The 22,335-nt window shown below is 40.4% G+C and overlaps 1 protein-coding gene across 2 annotated transcripts in view; it reads left to right on the top strand.

Annotated features, from left to right (window-relative positions):
* The window catches only part of taok2b (TAO kinase 2b), a 40,756-nt gene extending 20,362 nt beyond the window's left edge, over nucleotides 1-20,394 (top strand). Inside the window, exons 11-19 of one of the 2 annotated variants that reach the window (XM_053511409.1) lie at nucleotides 1,806-1,973; nucleotides 3,755-3,961; nucleotides 5,880-6,281; nucleotides 6,406-6,534; nucleotides 7,335-7,538; nucleotides 10,097-10,336; nucleotides 14,673-14,885; nucleotides 17,476-17,658; nucleotides 18,717-20,394. In XM_053511409.1, the coding sequence (XP_053367384.1) occupies nucleotides 1,806-1,973; nucleotides 3,755-3,961; nucleotides 5,880-6,281; nucleotides 6,406-6,534; nucleotides 7,335-7,538; nucleotides 10,097-10,336; nucleotides 14,673-14,885; nucleotides 17,476-17,658; nucleotides 18,717-19,505 (2,535 nt within the window). In that variant the 3' untranslated portion in view covers nucleotides 19,506-20,394. Of the gene's footprint in view, nucleotides 1-1,805; nucleotides 1,974-3,754; nucleotides 3,962-5,879; nucleotides 6,282-6,405; nucleotides 6,535-7,334; nucleotides 7,539-10,096; nucleotides 12,491-14,672; nucleotides 14,886-17,475; nucleotides 17,659-18,716 lie in introns of those variants that run through there. The other variant, XM_053511408.1, reaches the window with a different exon arrangement.
* The last annotated feature ends 1,941 nt before the right edge of the window (nucleotides 20,395-22,335 follow it).

Genomic DNA, 22,335 nt, shown 5'->3' on the forward strand with positions numbered 1-22,335 from the left:
TGTGTGCAAATCGTTTGCTTCAAAAGTAGACACATTTTCAACATTTGGCTGTTTTAAGTATCTTTAAATTATATTTAGCCTATAACAGAAACTTTGCATAAAGTAGCCTATGGTCATGATTATACAAACGGTATAATTTCACTGTCTATTCTATTATCACTTCACATTTTGACCTTTACAGAGGTCAGAGGTTATTTTTTATCACCCGATCACTGTCGTTGAATTGCTGAGTCATCCCTAGCAATGGGGTCAACCAGGCCTTCTCACTAAGATAAAGGTTTTTGAACTTTCCTTACGCAGAGTTGCTCTAAGGACTTTTTAGGCTAAGATAGGAGCCCTTGAGGTCGGATGTTTTGGATCTCACACACACACACACACACACACACACACACACAAATCCAATTAGAGGTTCATCTTGGTTTCCAACTAACCTTTGTATCTGTCTGTGAATCTCGTTATAAATTCTCACTTGTCTTTATGCTTTTTCCTGATGAATGGTCGGCATTGTTTTTCTATTTTCTTCACCAATGCCTGGTGGCTGTTGCTGCTGATGTCAGTGAATGTATTTTTCGTTACAGCTCTGACGGTGGAGGAGCGACTGCTGTTGGTTGACCTGTCTGATGTCTGGTTATTTGTACACCAGTGGGTTTTCTTTTTTTAGGACATTACAAATTTGTCGTCCTGGTTCTACAGGGATTTGATGAATTTCCTTTCTTTTCCTCCGGTTTGCTTTGTTCCCCGCTTAGACGGCTTCCTTTCCATTTCCATTTTAACAGCAAACAACGTTTCACAGGCAAAGCTCCGGGCTTAAATCAAGTATGGACGTTCAGAGATGTTCGGTTTCCGAATAATTTCTCCAACAGTAAAAACCTGAGCAACAAGAAACACCTGTCGGACGCATGTTCCAATATTTTTGATCACTCGCAAAATGTGCAATAAGATGACAAGCTGGAAAATTTTATTATCTTGTATTCATCTTTAGACTCGTATATAATAAGTCACTAGCAACTACTTTTAACAGGGATGTTATTATTGTTGTTATTGATATTATTATTGACATTATTGTTCTTATTACAGCAATATTAGTAACACTATCACTGTCGCTGTTTTAAAATGCCTTTTCTTTCTTCGTAACCACCGCATTATTTTCCATCTCACTGAAGCGAGCCTGTTCCACCGTTTCTCTGTTAGATGTTGCATAATCATCATCAGCACTTCATTCAGAAGTGGCATGTCTGGGTGCTGAAAATATACCAGTGGAGAACGTGTAAAGGCACAGCGGATGCAACAGGAATGCAAATGAGGCTACTGGCAATTTCTCAGAGTCACCAGCATGTATTATTCTAACTAATCCCTTTTGTTTTATTTTATAAAAGCTTCCACCGAGCAGAAATTTGTCACAAAACATTAAGTCAAGGAAGGCTTAGAGGATCAAACAAGTGCTGCAAAATACTCAAGTGTTGTCCATGTTTGCGGTTCCTGCTGTTGTGTGTGTGTGTAATCCACATTTAAAGGTGGGCAGCATGTTTGCTGGATGGGTGGCATGGTGGCAGTGGGTAGTGCCACCTTCCACACAGTCTTAATGCTTCACAGCTTTAGTTTGATCCTCAGCACAGCTTACAATAAAGTTATTCCCCGTCTTTACATGCCGGATTGAACAATGTGTGAATGTGCGTGCATGGTGTTTGAGGTTGTATTCCTGCTTCATGCCCAGTATTTCTGTTAAAAAGATCCTTTATGACCCTAGCTTCTTACTGAAGCATTACTAAATGCTTGCTGTGTCTGTTTTTTTTGTTCCCTCTCAGCATCATTTCCTGTGTCGTGAGCGTCCTCTGACCGTGGTGATGGATTTGATCGCGCGCACTAAAGATGCCGTGCGAGAGCTGGACAACCTACAGTATCGCAAAATGAAGAAGATACTCTTCCAGGAAACGCACAACGGTCCGGCCGCAGAGGGCACGGAGGAGGAGGAGGTGGGGGAAGCCACTTAAGCTATTTATTCATATTAAACGATGTTTGACAGACATGTATGATTTCACTAGAATGAGCATTTGGAGTTTATCAGTGTCACTTTACGGTGTTCATTGCGGCTTAAACACATAAATTGTGATATCATTGTGGTAGGTATAAGACATGGGACCAGCCCATTATGCAATATTATTATGATACCAATTTGCTGACTTGTATTGCGTTTCTGTTTATAGTATAGGATCATAGTTTTATAAATGTCACGATTTGAAATTTGCCAACATGTGAGTAGTTGAGTGTGGCACCTGCATGGGCAATAGCATAATTTTCCCACCTCTAATGCAAAATTTAATTGTTTTTAAAAATTCTGTTCTGAGGTCAGTGTGGTGATCAGGGCTGCAACTAACGATTATTTTATAATAATCGATTAATCTGTCGATTATAAAAATGGACTAACACAAAAAACATGGACATGTATTCTTTACATCTGCCAAATATATACAGTGGAACCTTGGATTACAAGCATAATTCGTTCCGGAAGCGGCTGGTATTCAAAAACACTCGTAAACCAAATTTAATTTTAGAACACACTAACGGAATCACTGCTGTAAAGTAAAAATAAAACAAATTAACCTGCACTTTACCTTTGAAAAGGATCACGACAGAGCAGTGACCAGTCAGGAGGGCCGAAGACTATCATGTGTTTCCTCCGAACTATGTGACGCCAGCCTCTTTTGACGTCGCATCTTTTCGAACTGCTTTGTGAATCTTTTCCACGTGGCATCTTTTCGAGTAACACACTCGGAGGACAGCGCTATCCGCTCTTTCTGCTTGCGTGAGCTCACAGATGCCCCTGATTGGCTGTAGAGCCGTGATTAATGCGAAAGCACTAAGTACCTCTTATTCCTCCCCTCTGAGAAAGCTCAGCCAATCAGCTCTAGACCTCGGGCTGCGAGATGTTACACCATCACCCGGAAATCGAACTCGCAAATTTGATTGGCCATGACCGATGATCAGTCGATCAGCCTCAGATATAAACAGTTTTGTAGCAAGCGATTTTTACGGCGTTACATTATCAGAAATCATGGGTGTTGAGAGCTGCAGATCTGCCTTTTTCTTTTAAAGCAAATTTTATGCGTTAAAAGACATACACACCTGCATGCTCGCAGCTCGTTCGCTCATAGTTAAGTTGGGTTTTGACTTTTTGAAGGCGTTTTAGGAGGTAAAATGTCACTGTTTTAATTATAATCCTACAGGTGGTACACTTTTTTCATCGTAAATCATTTGCTAAGTTTGTTTAGAAATAATAATTATGTCAGAGGACAGAGATACATGCTGCTCAGTGAAATGTTAAACTCTTGTATTTAAAGTTAGTTTGTATTTTTTAAATGCTCCGCTTGTTTTTTAAGTGAGAAAACTAATGTTATAAGGAACCGGCAACATTACTCTTTAAAAGTTTTAAAACTGTGACAAAATCTGGGAAAAATGTAATATTAAATTTGGATATTTTTAAATATCGTGATTGCAATTTTAATCGAATCAACACCAAGGTATCCCTAATCTCTAGTAGGTAAATGAAAAAAGGAAAAAAGCAAATATAATAGATTTGTAAACGTAGTCTGTGACACCATGTGGTTTTTAGGAATTCTGTACAAACCCGCTGTAAGCAGATTATACTTTATTTACTGCATTGTCTGAGTTAGGTTCTGGCTGCATGACGGCGTATTCTCTTAACCAAGCGTTCTAGGTCTTAGTGGTTGATTTTTCCGTTTCTATATTTGTTCAGGATGTGGAGCAGTACATGCTGCGCACAGGCACGGTGAACAGCATGGAGAGCTCGCACTCACTGCCCTCCATGTCGATCAGCGCCAGCTCACAGAGCTCTTCAGTGAACAGCCTTGCTGATGGCTCCGACGACAGCGGCGAGATGGCCATGATGCAGGAGGGAGAGCACACGGTCACCTCCAACAGCTCCGTATTGCACAAACCACTGGTCTGTATCTCTCAAGTGTGTTTTTACAAACATGTATGCTTTCCGATCAGCCGTAATATTAAAACCACTGATGGGTGAAGCGAATAAAATTTATTTTGTCGTAATATATAATAAATGGCACCTGTCAGTGGGTGGGATATATATCTGGGAGCATGTGAAGATTTGAACTTCTTTGACAAGAGCCACATTGGGATGACTGTCACTTGGGTCAGAGCATCTTCAAAAGGGCGCAGGTCTCATGTGGTGTTTCCAGTATTCTGAGTTGCCAGGTATTTACCAGTACCTGTCATTGGCTTTAATATCGCAGCTGGTAGGGATTTTATTCAGTGCATGTGTTCCAGGTTCTCCTGAAAAGCCCGTTACATTCTTCTGTACAGCGCCATCGTTCAGATTTACATTTTCTAAACCACGGATTTACACTGCCTCACCAAAAAAAAAGTCTAAAACTTTAATATTTAGCAGTGATGTCAATCTATTAAAAAGTTTCATCCTGTTTATCACAGCTATAGACGGAGATTAATCATGATTTTAAAATGCTCAGATTTACTATTATTATTGTTATTATTATTATTATTATTATTATAAAAGTGCAATGGTTTAAACACCCCCAGACCAAATGAGTGCACTTGCCGTATGTCATCGATTAACTGTGCTCCAGTAAATGCAATAAAAGTAGCTTCTGCCAACTGCTAACTATCACAACCTTTTCATTGCCATAGAACTAATCTCTTTTTGTAAAAATAGTTCTCATCGAAGGTAGCTTGAGCTCACAACTTCGGTCTGGGAGCTTTTTATTGTTGTGATAACCTAGTCATTTCGTCCATTCGGGTCATCAGCTGACTTAATTTTATTGCCACATACTGTTGCTGAGTCTAGACCTGAGCAACTAAAGCAACCCCAGATCATAACACTGCCTCCAGTGAGCACTGTGCATGATGGGCGCATCGCTTTATGCAGTTCCTGTCTTACCCTGATACGCCCATCAGTCTGGGTATTGAATGGGGCCCATCTGGACTCATCACACCACATGACTTTTTTTTTTCCCATCGCTCTAAAGTCCAATCTTTGTTTCCTAGAAACCTGAAACCTTTTTTCTGATTAGTCTCACTAACAAGTGTTTTCATTTTTGTTTTGTTTTGTTTTTTACAACATCACCAAGGATTTAAGTAATCTCAAATCATAGTTGTTTATGATCATATTTCTTTACTAAATGCAAACTAGTGATTTGACCCTTCTGGGTTTTTTTTCCCTACCTGGCCGCGTATCTGAGACTGTAGCAAAACCTTTTTAATTACTAAAGCTAAACCTGCCGAAGGCTCCCACATGCTGTTTTATGAAATCTGTATGTAAAATTAAAATTTAATTAAATTAAATTTGATTCAGTTTAAAGGGATGCTTAGATTACATTCCAGAGCACAAATATTTCTGGCTCGCAATCTTCGGCCCAGTTCATCCCAAAGGTGCTCAATGGGGTTGAGGTCAGGGCTCTGTGTTTGGGCCAGTCTAGTTCTTCTACACAGAACTCATCAAACCATGTCTTTGTAGTCCTTTCTTTGTGTACCTTGTCATGTTGAAATAGAAAAGGGCCTTTCCCTTGTTGGCTGCTGCCACAAAGTTGGAAGCATAGCATTGTCTAAGATGTCTTGTTATGCTGTAGCATTAGCATTGCCCTTCACTGGGGATAAGCGACCTGAATGTTTGAACCACCTAAATTTAATAATTACCAGGTTTGGACAAATACTTTTGTCTATATAGTGTATGTTGTCTTAGCTTGGCTACAAACAAGTCCAATCAATCATATCTTGTCAAATCATCTAACTTACTAATAAAACATGTTCATAGAGCAGCCATAAAGGCAGGACTGTGCATCCAGATTGTCATGTTAAACTGCTACATGGGATCCTGTTCTAATCCCTAGAGCCATGATAACATCTACGACGAGCCCTACCAGCCTGAGGTGGAGTCTCAGCAGCAGGGTCCATCCCCAGGAGGAGGTGGAGGAGGAGGTGGTGGTGGAGGAGGAGGAGGGGGTAGGCGCCGTCGAGGCCGTGATCACTTTGCCACCATCCGCACGGCATCACTGGTGACGCGTCAGATCCAGGAGCACGAGCAGGGTTCGGCGCTCAGAGAGCAAATGACCGGCTACAAGCGTATGCGCCGCCAGCACCAGAAGCAGCTGATGGCCCTGGAGAACAAGCTGAAGGCCGAGATGGATGAGCACCAGCTGCGGCTGGACAAAGAGCTGGAGACACAGAGGAACAACTTCAGCAGTGAGATGGACAAGTTCGGCAAGAAGCACCAGGGCTTACTGGAGAAAGAGGTGAGAAAGAACGATCAGAACACTGCTGTGATGGGAAAACTAAGTAGGATTGGCCAACATCCATATTCGTTTGGTTTATTAAAACATGAAACCATGGTTTCCCGTCATTCATTATCTTCTGCAGGGTAAGAGTTCTACAACAGAGGAAAAGAAGTTCCAACAGCACATCCTGACTCAGCAGAAGAAAGAGCTCACTACTCTGCTCGAGTCTCAGAAACGCCAGTACAGACAACGCAAAGAGCAGCTGAAGGAGGTAAAGACAAGACTTTCAGAAAAGTTTAAGTGCACATACAGGTGAACTGAGTTTATAATACGAGGGTGAGTCGAAAATTATCCGCACTCTGGCTGCAGAATTGATTTGAATTAACTTTTAGAAAAGACATACATACTGTGTGGACGTTCGTCATTACACAAGATCATGACGCTTTTGGATAGCAGTAGTCCTTTGCGTTTAATCTGATGAGTTTGGTCTTTAATGCATCACTGTCATGAGCTCTGTAGATTGTTCCTGATAATATCCCATTTCTGACCCTTGAGAATCCCAGAAAATTGTGAGCATTGATGGATTTTCCAGCTGGTGGTTGAGTTTTCTTTGGTTAGCAATGTATCCGTTCCATACTCTGCCGTTGCTCTTCTTTTGGGCAAATCACAAGCAGGGGGCGTCTTACACTGCAGTTACAGATGAACTAATGTAACATGTTCGCACCTCCACAGTGCGTCCAACAGAAGCTTTAATATAACGGAGTGCGGTTTATTTTTGACTCACCCCCGCGTTTTAGGTCTATAACATTTAATAGCGTAAGATGTCCAGATTTTAGGACTTAGAACCATCTATTTTACATTAAATGTCCCATAGTTTTTTTTTTTTTAATAACTGTTGATTACCATTTTCACACTTTGGTTGGAACATTTTGGTTTGTGGGTTTGATGTGCCACACTTAATGCCAAAAGCATGCCTTTTTTTTTTTTTTTTTTTTGCTTCGAATGATTCTCCCTTGTACGTCAGGTTAGCAGATTTACTAATATTTTCTATTATTTTTTTCATGGTGAAAGGAACTGAACGAGAACCAGTCCACACCAAAAAGGGAGAAGCAGGAGTGGCTGGTGCAGCAGAAGGAGTGTCTACAGCAGCACCAGGCGGAGGAAGAGGCAGGCTTGCTGCGACGCCAAAGGCAGTATTACGACCTGCAGTCCCGCCAGTACAAAAGGAAGATGCTGCTGGCCCGACACAACCTAGAGCAGGACCTGCTCAGAGAGGTAACGTGTGGGAACGCGCACACACACACACACACACACACACACACACACAACCTCAGGGTGAAGTGTTAAGTATACGCAACCAGACCTTTTCATAAGTTGTGCATCCAAAAGATGAATAGAGTATTATGACTTTGCAGTGATAACTGATCGATCTACATGATCTACTGGTGATTTAAAGTAGCTGAGCTACAGTCAGACTTCTATTTGATAAAGCAGCTGGCTAAGCTGCCTGTTAGTGAGGAAAAGCACAACACCGAAGCTACTTTTTTTTTTGTCTCCATTTAAGATACAGCACCCCCAGTGGAATTGTCATACAGTCAACTCATTTATTGCACTGTAAAACATCAACAACAAAAAATAAAAAACTCCACTAATCTTGTTTTAGTTTGTTTCTAGAGTAACATACCTAGATAGTTAATGTTCAAGAACATATAATACTCTATTTATGCAAGCTGTTAATTTTTAATTGGCCCGCAGTAAATTCCAAAAATATACTAGAATATGACCCGCACATGAAACTTGCCGATATTGCAATTCTTGGTTTTAACTCTAGGTGGAAGTACTGAGTTGATCGAGGTAGTTTCTCTACAAAACAAAATTAAGAAAAGTATAATTTTGCTACAGTGCACTGAAAATGACAACACCAAAGAAACGCAAGATAGCATGTAAGTGACAAGAATTTCCGACACAGTGGGAAAATTAATACTTCGCTATGGAAGTCATGGGGAAGTGTGTGAGTACGAGAACCACAGAGAATTTTAAACTTTTTTACCGACCGTTGATGCTGAATATGGGGACCTGCTCTACCATTCAGAAGTGCGCTGGCTAAGTCGCGATTCGCGGTTTTATTCTCTAAGATCACAGATTGACCAGTTTTTGAGAGAAAAGGGCGACCTCTTTACTAGCTGAGTGACCCTCCATGGTTGGCAGACCTGGCATTTTTAGTTGATCTGACTGAACACCTCAACACACACAACATAAACCTACAAGGCAAAGACCAACTCGTACCGCAGCTTCACGCACACATGAAAGCATTCTTTGTGACGCTCCGACTGTTTGAGGCACAATTGCGCCCCTTCAATGTCACACACTTTTCCATAAAAAGAGGAAATATATGTCTGTGATTACACCTCTCATGACAGAATTTTCTTAACGCTTCCAAGAGTTTTCTACCGTTTAGAAAATGGTATCAAGCTATTTGCGATTCTGATAGCATTTTATTTACTAACAGATCAAACTAATATTAGTTGATCTGTTGAAAATCCAAACTTATTTGCATAACAGGCTTGAAATATAGTACATAATTTATTTTATACCCCCATATTTAGGTCTGTTAAGAAGGACAACCATCCAGAAGCAATCAGAAGCAGCTGTTTTGAGAATGAACAGCTAACCTTTTTTGTTTAAAAAAAAAAAAATTAATTTAGGAAAAGCAGTGCTATAGGTTGATTGATTTAGTTTACTTAAATAAACCAGGTGAGGCAATATGTACTTCGCCTGGAGTGAGTGGCCCGGCCATTTTTTGCATTTTATAATTTCTTGAGAAGTTTCCTATAATAATTCCCTGTTATTGTTCATGTTCATGAATGTACTCGCAAATATAATTTTTTCAAACAATAATACACATGATATATTGGCAGCGGGCTACTTTACCATGGCCCAACTTTTATAAACACAGCTTCTGCAAAAAAAAAAGAAATCTTACGTTTTACGAGAGTATCGTAAGTATCGTCACTAGTTGTTCTTCTTTTGAAATTATTGGCAATCTGTGCAATATTGCCACCTACTGGACAGCTGCATAAGGGGATGATTTCCCAAAAATACATTACTGCTTTGTAGGAGACATGACATAGTTACACAGCATTTTGATGCATAATAGATATTTTTAATCATTTATGACCTGTAAGTGGTTGGAGCAATAAAAATGAGTGCTGTTGAATCAAAAAGCAGAACGTCCAAAAACTTAATTGAATAAATTCGACAGCATACAATTTAGAATGTGAAGCCTTAGCATAGATTCAACGAGTCTCTGGAACTCCAACTGTTTAGTAAATCCTTGTACCGAGTGCATGAAACTTCTTGCAAAGCTGGTAGTGCATGTGGTTGTGCATCCTGAACTCCATGCTGAAGGTTGATTATTTATACTTTATTTAAATCAATCTCTTAGTTCATCTATTTATTTACTCAACTTCTGCAGTTTTGTTAGTCAATCAAATGTATATAAACTAAAACATTTAGGCGCAGCTCATCATAACTCATGCAAATTATTTATTAAAGGACTATTTAAAGAATATATTGAGATTTTTACAAGGTAACAAACATGTTTTATATAATATATACAAGTCTTCATCAGTTGTTGGAATTGAAATTACTCTCCTAAACTCTTTGTACATTTTCCAAGAAAATACATAAATAAATAAAAAAAATCAGGAAAAATGGAGTGCATTACTAGTCACACAATTAAATATTGACCTACAGATCAAAATAAAAATAATAAAATAAGATCAGTACCTGATGTTACATTTCTGTCAACAAATTTCTCTCTATCCCAACAGGAACTTAATAAGAAACAGACCCTGAAGGACCTGGAGTGTGCGATGCTGCTACGGCATCACGAGTCCACACAGGAGCTAGAGATGCGCCAACTGGGCCTGGTGCAGAGAACGCGGGCAGAGCTGATCCGAACACAACACCAGAGCGAACTCACCAACCAGCTCGAATACAACAAGCGGCGTGAGCAGGAGTTGCGCCAGAAACACGCCGTGGAGGTCCGCCAGCAGCCAAAGTGTCTCAGAGTGAGTGAGCCTGACAACATGGAGAGCAGTGGGGAGGGTCCTGAACGGCATGCAGATGGGCTGCTATCAGAAAGGGCAGAGGAGGGTTTCGAGGGAGTAGAAAGGGAAGAGGATGGGAGTGTTTTCTTTAGACCGTTGGTGGAAAAAAGTACGCAGGAGGCGACTAGCATAACGGATAACGAAAGGGAGGGTTTGGTTGGAGGGAGAGAAGATGATGAAAGCCCTTTGCAGCATTTAAATGAGCGCGCCTCAGAGAAAAAGGCTGATGTAGATACAGAAGACAGGATAGAGGAAGAAGATAACACAGAGATGTGTAAAGATTTAAGGGGAGAAAATAAAGACTGGCAGGTTGGGGAGAGCGCAGACAAAGATTTAGGGGACCAAAGACTAGTAGAAGGCCTGCAGTGGGAAAAGGAGGATGTAAACAGTGAGACGGAGATAGAGACTGAAGAAGAGGGAGAAGAGGGTAGAGGCGTGGCTGATGGCTGTCCATCAGAGCTTATCCGTTCATCTCCTCTTGAAATCCCTCAACGAGATGAGCTGGATGAGTTTTACTTTCCTGACGCTCTAGAGGAAGTGGAACCTCCTCCTGTTAGTCCTCCTTCCAGCCCTTCCATTTCTCAACCTTCTATTCCTTCACTTTTTTCTCACACCATATGTCTTGTCCTCTCCTTCTCTGCTGCAGCCAAACCATCCTTCCCAACTTTAATTTTTCTCTCTATCTTCCTTCTCTCCCTTCGCCGCTCTCCTCCTCTTCCCTCGCTCGCATCCCTGGTTCTTTCAGCTGAGCTGGCCTTCCTGGCCCTCTTTTTCTCCTACCTGTTCCTTCGCTCGCTCTGGTCAGTCTCTCTTTCCACATTCTTTTCACTCGTTCTCTGGGCGTCCGGGCTGTTCAACATGGGCCTGGCACTGAGTCTCGGTCTCTATTACGTTCCTTTGGCTCTGGTCTCAGGTTTCTTCCTCAGCTCACCCTCACTCTTCCTTTCCCTCTACTTGGTATTGGTGCTTGTGGTGCGACCGGCGCGCTCCTTCCTCCAGAATGCGCCCCGAAAGCTAGCCCGACTTTGGGTGCGTCTGCTCTTTCGCCTACCAAAACCACTGTTTACATTGTGCCAGTCCCTTACGGGTGGCATGGCTGAGCGCAGCCTCTTTGATATGTTCCCCAAAGCTGGGCGTAATTGTGGTGGCAGGCACTCCCGGATACCTGTTCCAGCACGGAGCCTACCTATGGAATTCCAGGCCAAGCGCAAATCTCAGTTTTACGTTTGGGTTAAGCGCTTCGCTCGGCGTCCCTTGGGCGTTTTAGCAGATCTGGCCAATTCGCTAGTGCTTCGATTAGCAAACCGAATACTTAAAGAGCTTCCGCCACATTACTTGAGCAGACTGAGGGCTTTGGGGCTTTTAAGGGAGGAGAAGCCGAGCAAGTTGCCCCGACTCCTTCCACGCGAGGTGAGGGAACAGAAACGCAGGATGAGGGAGAGGAGAGAGAGAGAGAGGCGAAAAAGGGAGCGGGAGATAATGCACAGAGATGATGGGAGGTGGGAGACCGGGCTGAGGAGATCGTCCTCAGTAAGGAGCATGAAAGGAAAGGTCGTGCCGTGGAGGTAGATGTGGAAAGTGACCACAGGTATCGCTAAAGTATTTGCTGTCTGTCTGAGTGCTGAGCATTCTTATGCCTTGTTTTATTCCCCCCCCCCTCATGTTTTTGCACGCTCAGGTTGAGCCTTATTTTTACTGGCTTGATAATCACACTTGTCTGTCAAACTTCCATATTCACTATCCATCAATCAGTGAATATAAAGTATTACTCAAGATTGTGCTTTTTGTAAAAGTTTTACTGTCTTAATTTGAAATCATTGAATCATTGTGTTTTTTTTTATTTTATTTTATTTCTAAGAAGTATGTCTTATGGTTATTATTTCATGACCACGTTTGTGCAATTTATTTTTCCACCCTTCCTATTGTTTGTTTGGTGAAGGTTTTACAGAAAAAGCTGCAGATAATTTCGAAAGAGCAGGCAGAGAACGATGTTCAAGAAGCCATAGCTACAGTTTTTACGACGCAGATGTCATTGTAGCACCCACTGTGAAAAAACTGTACTGTTGTTTAATACTTTACACTATGGAGCACCCACTCACCCCCTACACCCCCCACCCCCCCAAACCACATCCCCAGGGAGAAAAAAACACTATCTACTAAGTTTTAATTGTTTATTCTTGAGAGCTTCCCATTTTGAGCCTGAGTGTGATGACAACAGCCTTGAGACAAATATTTTTTTTTGTCATTTGGCCCTTCGTGGCTAGTTACTAGTAAGAGGTTTGAGTGAGTTTTGAATGCAGCTTAACTTGCAAGTTTGCTTCAGAGCGTAATTATGCAGAAGCCAAGCCTGTTTAAAAGTCTGATTGGCTCAGATCTGAGAGAAACGTTCTCGAACCTAATGAAAAAATGCTTTCCGATTTGACTACATAGTGAAGACAATCTTAATTATAGTGTTATTGTGCCTTATGGTAATAAGCTTACTATGTATTGTGATGGACTGGTGGCCCGTACAGGGTCTGTTCCCACCTCACAGTTAGTATAGCCTCCAGATTTCAGACCAAACGGATATTGAAGATGAATGACAGAATGAATGATTTTCCATGTAAATATTTTAGAAACCTTTTTATATGAAGACACAAAATTTACTGTTGAATAGCAAATATTTAACGTATATTAAATTATTTTGTAATTAGTTTAGTGGTATTCGTAGCTCCTAAGACTACTTTCCTTAGGCTTAGCCATTACGGGGTGTGCTGATAATGCCGAATCATACCAAAGATCTCTAAAGCCATAAGATCTGAGACTTTATTACTATACAAAGATATCTTGCACTGTTTTAATCTTTTAAATTAGACTTAATATTGATTAAAAATTTAAAATAAAGAACTTATATTTTTTTCGAGAAAAAAAAAAGAAACGTCTCAACAAATAGGACAAGAGTAGACACAAATTAAGATGGTTGATTTGTCTGTTTTATTAAAACAAATTTGAACTGATCATATGAGAGCTATACATAGCAAATTTGACCAAATGTGAAGCATTATTTCATTTGCAGTTATTCTTGAATGTAATTTTTTGTGAACATTTCACCTTTATGTTTACATGTTCCCTTTTTTTGTGTGTCTGTTCTTTGAATCAGCATTTATTTAACTAATATATTTGTGCCTTTCTTTTTTTGTATTTTGGTGAAGCACATTGTGTTTCATGGCCATGTTGTGTGCATTTCATCCTCACTGTGTGAATGAATGGATGTTCACTGTATTTAAACATGAAAAGTTATTTTCGTATGTCTTTTTGTTGAATAAATTTTTGTTGAAATCATCCGTTTGTTTTCATTTCATTTCGTTTTTTTAATAATAGTCAGTCATTATTTCAGCTTTTCTTTTTTTTCTTTACTTCCTTATTTGGTAAAAGATATGATTTCTGTCTGTCTCACCTTGTTTGGCTGAGATGTGAATGATGACTTCCAGAATAATTTGTTTTAGAATATCAATGTTTAGCTTGGAGTGAAAATCCATAATTAGGTTTAGTACAAATGTGTAGGTTAATGAAGAGAGTAGATGTACAAGGGGCATTCAAGTTAAACCAGGACCTGTAATTTCTTGTGAATGAAGGCGTAAAACAGATCGGCGTTTATAGAATACTTTAAGTAGAGTACCTTGATGAGACTCTTAGCTGCGGTAAAATTTTGAATAGTGCAAACATTTTAAAAAAGCCGAATGTCAGTGAATGATAATAATCCTGACCAAGGTGGCTCAGGGCCCACTGTAGTCATTCCAGTGAAACTTCAGCAAGTGGAATGCCTGATCGTTGAAAATCGACTGATAAATTGTCGCCAACTTGTGGTAGAGATGTATTTGCCATTTTAGGAGTTTCTGGGAGACGAGCGTTTCAGACGTGAAGGAGGTAGTCTGACCATGGCCCCGGCTTACTGAGAAAAGTTTCTGTCTTAATGGTATCCAAGCACTGGGATAAGTGCATTAGTGTAGCAGGGGATTATATAGTGAAATAATGTGAGTTTTTACTCTCCTGTCTTCTGATATTCTGTGCAAGCAAAAGTCTCGGAACACACCATGTATATTTTACATATCTCTAGAACATCACAATCTTAGTGTCCGATGGGTAAGTGGAATACTTGGCATATTCCTATTCTTGTTTATCTATTTTTAAAGAATGCAGTGTCATGGTTTCTACATAAAAATGGATGGAGATGACATTTTGTTCAACACAAAGGTTTTTTTCCCCCCTATTCTACATTTATGCTGTCATTACCCCCTTCCTAATATTCTATGTTTAGTCTAAGGAGCTGCAGATCAAGCGACAATTCCAGGAAACATGCAAGATTCAGACACGGCAGTATAAGGCACTGAGGAACCACCTGCTGGAAAACACCCCCAAATCCGATCATAAGGCCATGCTGAAGAGACTGAAGGATGAGCAGACACGCAAGTTAGCCATCCTCGCTGAGCAGTATGACCACTCCATCAACGACATGCTGTCCACACAGGCTGTGAGTAAAGAAATGGCAATCCCAGTTTCTACCCACCTTTTTTACCTTGTCCTTTGCCCTCATTGGTGGAAATAAAATTTGATTTCAGAATAAAATCTCGGATGGGTTGGAATATTAATCAATGGTTAAAAGTTATTTCAGTTTAATGGAAAAAAATTGTGTAATGACTTGATATATGATATTGAAAAAACTTGGACTGCAGTTTATTTTTATACATACATAAAGATATACACTGATAATTAGTTTAGCAAGAGACCATTTCCTGTAGAGATGGAGGGTAATTGATTCAATATCGCGTTTCTTTTGTGTGGTCGTTCACGTCCACATCTCCACAATGACTCCAAAATAGATGTTTTTAAAATTATTATATAAAATAATAAAATATATATAAATGTAACATTTATTAATGTTTGTATTAAAACGCAAAAATTATTTGCTTAGTTTGATCAGAATTAAGTCAAAATCTGAAAAAAATATATATTTTTATATAATTTATTTTAAAAAATGAAGCTAACAGAAACGAATCAAATTTGCACCCAAGTATCATGGTCTCATCAGAACAGCTGATGTCTGTTTTAACTGCCAGAGGGTGTACCTTTAACCTGAATATTCTTATAAAAATCTCACAGTATGATAAAAATGCAGTATTTGCTGTCAATATTTCTCTTGCAAAGTTGCACGGGAGGCCACAGTTCTGAATAACACGGAATTCTGTTCGAGAGAGAGAAAGAGAACTTTGTTAATCTCAAAAGGAAAGTGTAACATTACAGCAGCCAGTTCATAGATTATAACTACCTACAAGCAACAAGGTGTAGAAGAATCTTAAGTTTAGGTTAAAATCACAATGGGAAAAGAGGAAAGGGGTGGATCAAGGACTGATCCCTGGAGCACATCTGGCTTTATATAAAGCTCTGCTGCATTGTTCTATGCACCTATGGCGGAGACACTTCTCCATCTGTAGATTCTTAGTAGGTTTTGATGAGAAGCTGCTCCAGCACTAGCTGGAAAATCCAAAATGTGTGGCAGTTGTAATATCATAAGTTCTTCAGGCAGTCAACTAAACGTATATACTGCTGTTCATGCAGTCATCAATATTTCTGGACTTGATACTGGGACAGTAAACCTGGAGGACCAATGCCCTAGATATTGTAGTGATTCACCTGCGCTATCACTCGCACTTCAACTAAGACAAGGCTGTTAATTTGTTAATTAGTTCATATTTTGTTTCCTGAGAGCTAAGAAAGCACTAAAATCTGGAGGATTATGGTCCTCCAGGACCGGAGTTGAGGACCAATGGCATAGATCAGTTAAACTAGTGGCTCTATCAGCTCATTATGTAGGGGTCCATCCACAGGGGTAATATGCTGCAAGCTCTCACCACAAAGCTGTCAGATACGCAACTGTAATCTTTTAATCAAGTAGTACGATTCGGTTGTTGGTTCATTATCTACATACTGTGCAGGTGTTGTATGACATTGTGAAACAAGGAATTTTATTAGAATTCATCATCTAGACATGCTTGTTTTCTGGCCATTGTGCTACGTCAGTCAGTGCAAACCTGAACATTTGCCTGAATCACTGGCTGGCCAGCTTGCACCTGTAAGACCTCAGAATTGGGGTCTAAGCCTGCTAGTACCACTAGTCAAGTTAGCAGAGCTTGCATGCTGTGCAAGGAGCCTTTGAGCAAAAGATTGTGTCTTGCAGGTGGCTATTACCCAGACACTAGGGCACTGACACTAGCTCAGGCTGAGCGGGCATGGTCTGAAGAAGTTGTTATTCTGAATCTGAATAGCCAGGTGAGGCAGCCTTAGCCAATAGATGGACAAGCACACCTAACAAAGGAAGAAACAGAAAAACTGGGTATGCTTATTGTGGTGGGAAAAACTAAACAAAGATTAAACAAAATACCTGGTTTGGAGGACAGAAAAAAAAAACTATAGCTTTGAACGAACTCGCAAGGTGTTGTACAAGTGGTCCAATTGGTTTTGCTGACATTTTCTCTCCATATGGTTTGGATTCACAACTTTTGACTTTGCTAATTGTCTCATGAAAGCGTATAACAGCACTGCCCCTGGTGGTTGGGAGGATTGAAACAACTTCATAAAGTTGCAAATTATGAACCTGATCTGTATGCCATGTCCATACAGTCACAGTAATTTTTTATGTCTCAAAAGGCTGTGATTACCTTCACAGCAACAGATGTGACAGTATTACCAGGCTGCAAGGCCAATCACAGGTTTCATAAGCATTTAATGGCAAATACAATAACTTGATTAGTGATCCAAGTATGTTCAGAGTAGCTGATATAAAAATGTGCTGTGATTTACCAAAGAAACAAAAGATCATGGATATTGTAAAGCTTTCTGTACAGACACATGTACTGTATGTAATATTTATGGAGGAAGTCTTCAGTGTCAGTGATTTTTGTGAATGTTATTTACAAACTTTTCCTCCACTAGGGAACACAGGACTTTATCCTTTGTAGGTTTCCAGTAGGCTGTATTTCTCACATTAAACATCAGTGCTTGTTCTCTATATTCAGATCCCCTTAGGCCACGCCTCACTGTCTTCATATATTCTGTTTCTTCAGCTGAGATTGGACGAGACACAAGAGGAAGAGTATCAGACACTAAAGATGCAGCTGCAGCAGGAACTTGAGCTTCTGAATGCATATCAGAGTAAGATCAAGATCCACACAGATACACAGCACGAGAGAGAGGTCAAGGACCTGGAGCAGAGAGTGTCCATCCGCAGAGCTCTTCTGGAGCAGAGGGTAAGAGTTCCTTAGCGTTAAAATGAATGAATAATAGTAATCAGACAATCATGTGGTGGCGCCAATGCAGATACCGGTCAGGATCTTTGAGTAATGTTCAAGCCTGGTCGTGGCATGGATATTGGAACCACCTGGGCTGGTTTGAGTGTTTCAAAAACTTGAGATACATAACCGTCTCGAGTTTAAATAGAATGGCGGCTAAAAAGATGAGAGTCTGAGGGGAATGACCGGACTGGTCTGATCTGACATAGTCTATAGTAACTTAAATAAGCACCATGGTGAGTGGAAAAAGCATCTCAGAACAAACACAACACATCAAAGATGACCTTGCCAGGTTTAACTCCTGTCAGCCAAGAATCTGAAATGATCATAGGCTCAGACTCACAGAACCTGGAGAGTTGAAGACTGGAAAAAGAGCAGGATTTTTATTTTCTGAACCATCAGCTGTCAGGATTAAGGTTGCTTTTTACTGTGCCTGCATTGCTTTTTTTTTAACTGCACTACTGCCACAAAGTTGGCTGATGTCTTCCTAATAAAGTGAGGTGAATAGTGAGGTCTTGTGCTCCACGTGGCACAGATTCCTGGCGAGGAAAGTTAGCTGAGTAAAGCCGATTAGGGCAACAACAAAAAAAAGATGATGTTGAGGTTCTCTTTGGGAGTGACAAGGATGGATAGAATAAAGAATTAGTTCATTAAAAGGGACATCCCATGTAAGATGTTTTGGAGACAAAGTCAGAGAGGCCAGATTGAGGTGGTTTGGACATGTTCAGAGAAGAGATTGTAATTATATCGGTAAAAGGAGGCCGAGGTTGGAACTGCCAGGCACGAGGTCTAGAGGAAGACCAAAGAGGAGATTTATGGATGTAGTGAGATATGACATGAAGTTAGTTGGTGTAAGAGAAGAGAATGCAGAGGATAGGGTGGGATAGAGGCAGATAATTCGTTGTGGCGACCTCTGAAACGGAACAGCCGAAAGACAAGAAAATGATCCTTATGTAGAAGGAATGTTAAAGATTATTTTTTGCCCTTAAACTCTTATATCTTGTGCGCTTGTGCAGATTGAGGAGGAGATGCTGTCCTTGCAGAACGAGCGCTCTGAGCGAATCCGTTCACTGCTGGAGCGTCAAGCGGGTGAGATCGAGGCCTTTGATTCAGAAAGCCTGCGTCTTGGCTTCAGCAGCCTGGCATTAACAGGCATTCCCTCCGAGGCATATCCGAAGCAGGGTTATCAGTCCGGGCACTGGAGCCATGGAGGCGCACCACCCCACCCGCACGCTCACCCCCGCCGAGGTCCCAGCCGCTCTGAATCTTCCACTTCCTCTTCCTCCCACGCCCTGGGCCCTCTGCACCACTCCTCACGCTCCTCATCCTCGTCCTCGTCTTCCTCTCACCATCATCGCCACCACCTGGCTCAACACTACCACCATCAAAGCACACCGCAGCTGTACCGCGAGCGAGAGCGGGACAGGGATCGTGAAAAAGAGAGGGAGTGGGGAGGAGGCGGGGGAAGAGCCGAACTGGTACACCCACATGCCTTTCCACATCACCTTCCCTCTCGTTCGTCTTCTCAGTCGCTGGCTCTCCTTCCTCCTCCTCCTCCGGCACCAGCCTCGATCTCACTTTCATCCTCCTCCTCATCCTCCTCCTCCTCTTCTCAGGGGGTATATGGAGGAGGTGGAGGAGGGCTAGTGGTGCGAGGTCCAAGCCTGATGGCTCTGAGAAACAGCCCTCAGCCACTACGCAGAACGGCATCTGGGGGCGGAGGACCGAATGCCGACGGGGTGTTGAGCCGCAGCACCTCTGTCACCTCCCACATCTCCAATGGATCGCACCTCTCTTACTCTTAAAGCAGAATGTAAAAGATTTGTTTGAGTATTTTTGAGTTTTCTTTTTCTTTTTCCCTTTTCCCAGTTTGATCGTTTTAAATAGAGGAGTTAAAATACAATTCAAGAGCACATGTTATTGCTGTTTTTATTTAGCTGTTGGTCATCGTAGGTGTTTCGGACATGACTGGCTCGGATCATCACAACTGCCTTTAAGAAGGTTAACAGGAACGAATGTGGTACATGCATTTCTCCTCAGTGTTGGAGAACACTCACGAAAATACTCCAGATATGAATGCAGAATGTTTATAAGGTTACTATTATGTCTTTAAATGCTGTGTGCGTGTATTAAAAAGTAACAAACAAACAAAAAAGTTGTCAATAGGACTTTGCAAAATCGTTCGTGTCCGTGAGCATTGATCCAGTGCATGAGATTAATGTACAAAAAATAAAAAATACATTTGTATTTGTAATCTACATTTGAATATGTGAAGCTACGGTACTTGTCCATTGTAGACATTTAGTTAGATTCCCTCCGATTAGATCTTTTACTGTATATAATATCAGAAGTGTTAAAGCATTGTGTCAACAGTTTTCTATAGTAATGATAATCATCATACCTTTGATATGTGAATGGAATATTCTAAACATAGGTTACAACTGGGAGGGGTGGTGTGCGCGTGTGTGTGAATGTTTGTGCGTTTGTGTTTTGGGGCTTCAATCATGTGCACATTTTTTTTCCCAAAAACAAAAGTCCATTTTGGAATTGTAAAAGAAATTATTTAAACGTTTAAAACAATGAATGTCAAATTTGGTGTGTTATACTTATTATGTAATGTTACAACAAATGTTTGATTATTAAGAATTTGTTAATGAATGAATGCGTGTTGGTTGAATCGAACGCAATTCAGTAATATTTTAAAAACCTACCATGAACACCATGTTGCACAGGTAAAGATCTTTTTTTCTGAAAAAAAAGTGTGAATGCAACAATTATCCGGTTATGGTTTATCGTGATCTGTAATAATTTATTAATGAAATCACACATGATCAGAAGCCTCTACTGAGAATCAATGAGTTCTTGAACTGTCAATTTTTTTATTTTTTGAGAGAACTGGAGGACTCGTGGGAAATACTGAGGCTATTTATATTTGTTTTCTTTTTTGGCAAAATTAAAACAGCCTTTACAGAAAGCATGAAAATCAAAAAAATTTAAATAAATACAAACAGATCTTGTCCAAAAAATTAAATAAATACAAACAGATGTGTATATAAACCAATGGGAGTGTACAAACAGGGAAGCATAGTGCTTTCTCCAGTCAAACGCTTATTACCATGACAGTGTTTGCTTCTCAGAGATATTTGAAGAAAAAAAAAAGTAAGAAACACCAGCTCTGATGACTCTGTATAATCTACATCATCTTTTGTGCTTGGTTTAAAACAGTGCATGCAGAACAACTTGTGTTTGTTGATTATCTAGTTGATGGGAGGGCCAATGATGTGCCATAGAAATGTATTTTATGCCCACAGTGACTGGTCTCGGAGCAGTCTTCCACGATCTGCTCCAAAAGTATAAAAGGGCTAATGCCGACTAAAGCTGATCCCAGATGGGGCCGGCGCTTGTCTGAGTTTTTCATGTATGATGGTAAAGGAGGCTCTCGTGTTTAGGATATGTGTTTTCATCTCAAGTATGTGTAGGCTTGAATGTAAAAGTGACTACTGGATAGAGCAGCTTTTGCTGAGAGGACATTTTTAGTAAAGACTTTAAACTTATTAAATATTTACATTAAGCTGTTTCTGGCTTGAGAGAAATGGGTCATTTGGAGATGTGTTGAAGAAAATGAAAAGTAATTTAAAAGGTAATAAATTAATATTAAACATCAAACGTCTCCGTGTGGTCATTTTGAGGTTTACCAACATAAGCATTTTTTCTTCACCACGATTGTATTGGTTGAAGGTCTGTGTTTGATTCCCACCTCGGGTCTGCGTATGTGTACATGGAGTTTGCTTGTTCTTCCCGTTCTTGGTTGGTTTCCCCTGGGTGCTCCAGTTTCCTCCCACAGTCTAAAGACCTGCAAATTGTTGGATTTTCAGTTGCTCCCGTCGAGGAGTCGACACAGCGGACCACCTGATTCACAAGCAACTTGGCACAGGACCGGCACTGCATTCCGTGGCTGGGATTTGGGTACTGAGCCAAAATTGAACCCATGCCTTTTTTCGTGAATAAATATTTGAGTGTGTGCTTTGAGATGAATTGGCACACCTTCCAGGGTGTACCCCGCCTTGTTGCCCTGAGTCTTCTGGGATAGGCTCCAGGCCCCCTGTAATAAAGCTGTATAGATGATGAATGAGAGTGAGTGAGTACGTTGGTTGATTGATTGAACACTCTAGTGGGACATGGGTTTTTTAATTAAAATAAATAAATATGTATAAAAATATATATATATAAGAATTAGAATATCACCGAAAAGTTGATTTATTTCAGAAATCCCATTTAAAAAGTAAAACTTGTATAATGATTCATTACACACAGATTAATATATTTAAGGTGTTCATTTATTTTAATGTTGATAATGAATTATGGCTAATAAAAACCCAAAGTTCAGTATCTCCGAGAAATTAAACATTACTTAAGACAAATAAAAAAAGATTTTAACAGTAAAATGTTGGACTACTGAAAAGTATGTACAGCACTCAATACCTGGTTGGGGCTCCCTCCCTTAGCATGATTAAATGAGGCTTGCTATAAAACACTTGAAATATATCATTCTGTGTGTAATGAATCTATTTAATATGAGTATGACTCTTTAAAATTTAATTACCAAAGTAAATTAACTTTTTGATTATATGCATA

This window comes from Clarias gariepinus, chromosome 14, assembly GCF_024256425.1.
Source record: "Clarias gariepinus isolate MV-2021 ecotype Netherlands chromosome 14, CGAR_prim_01v2, whole genome shotgun sequence".
Taxonomy (NCBI): Eukaryota; Metazoa; Chordata; class Actinopteri; order Siluriformes; family Clariidae; genus Clarias; species Clarias gariepinus.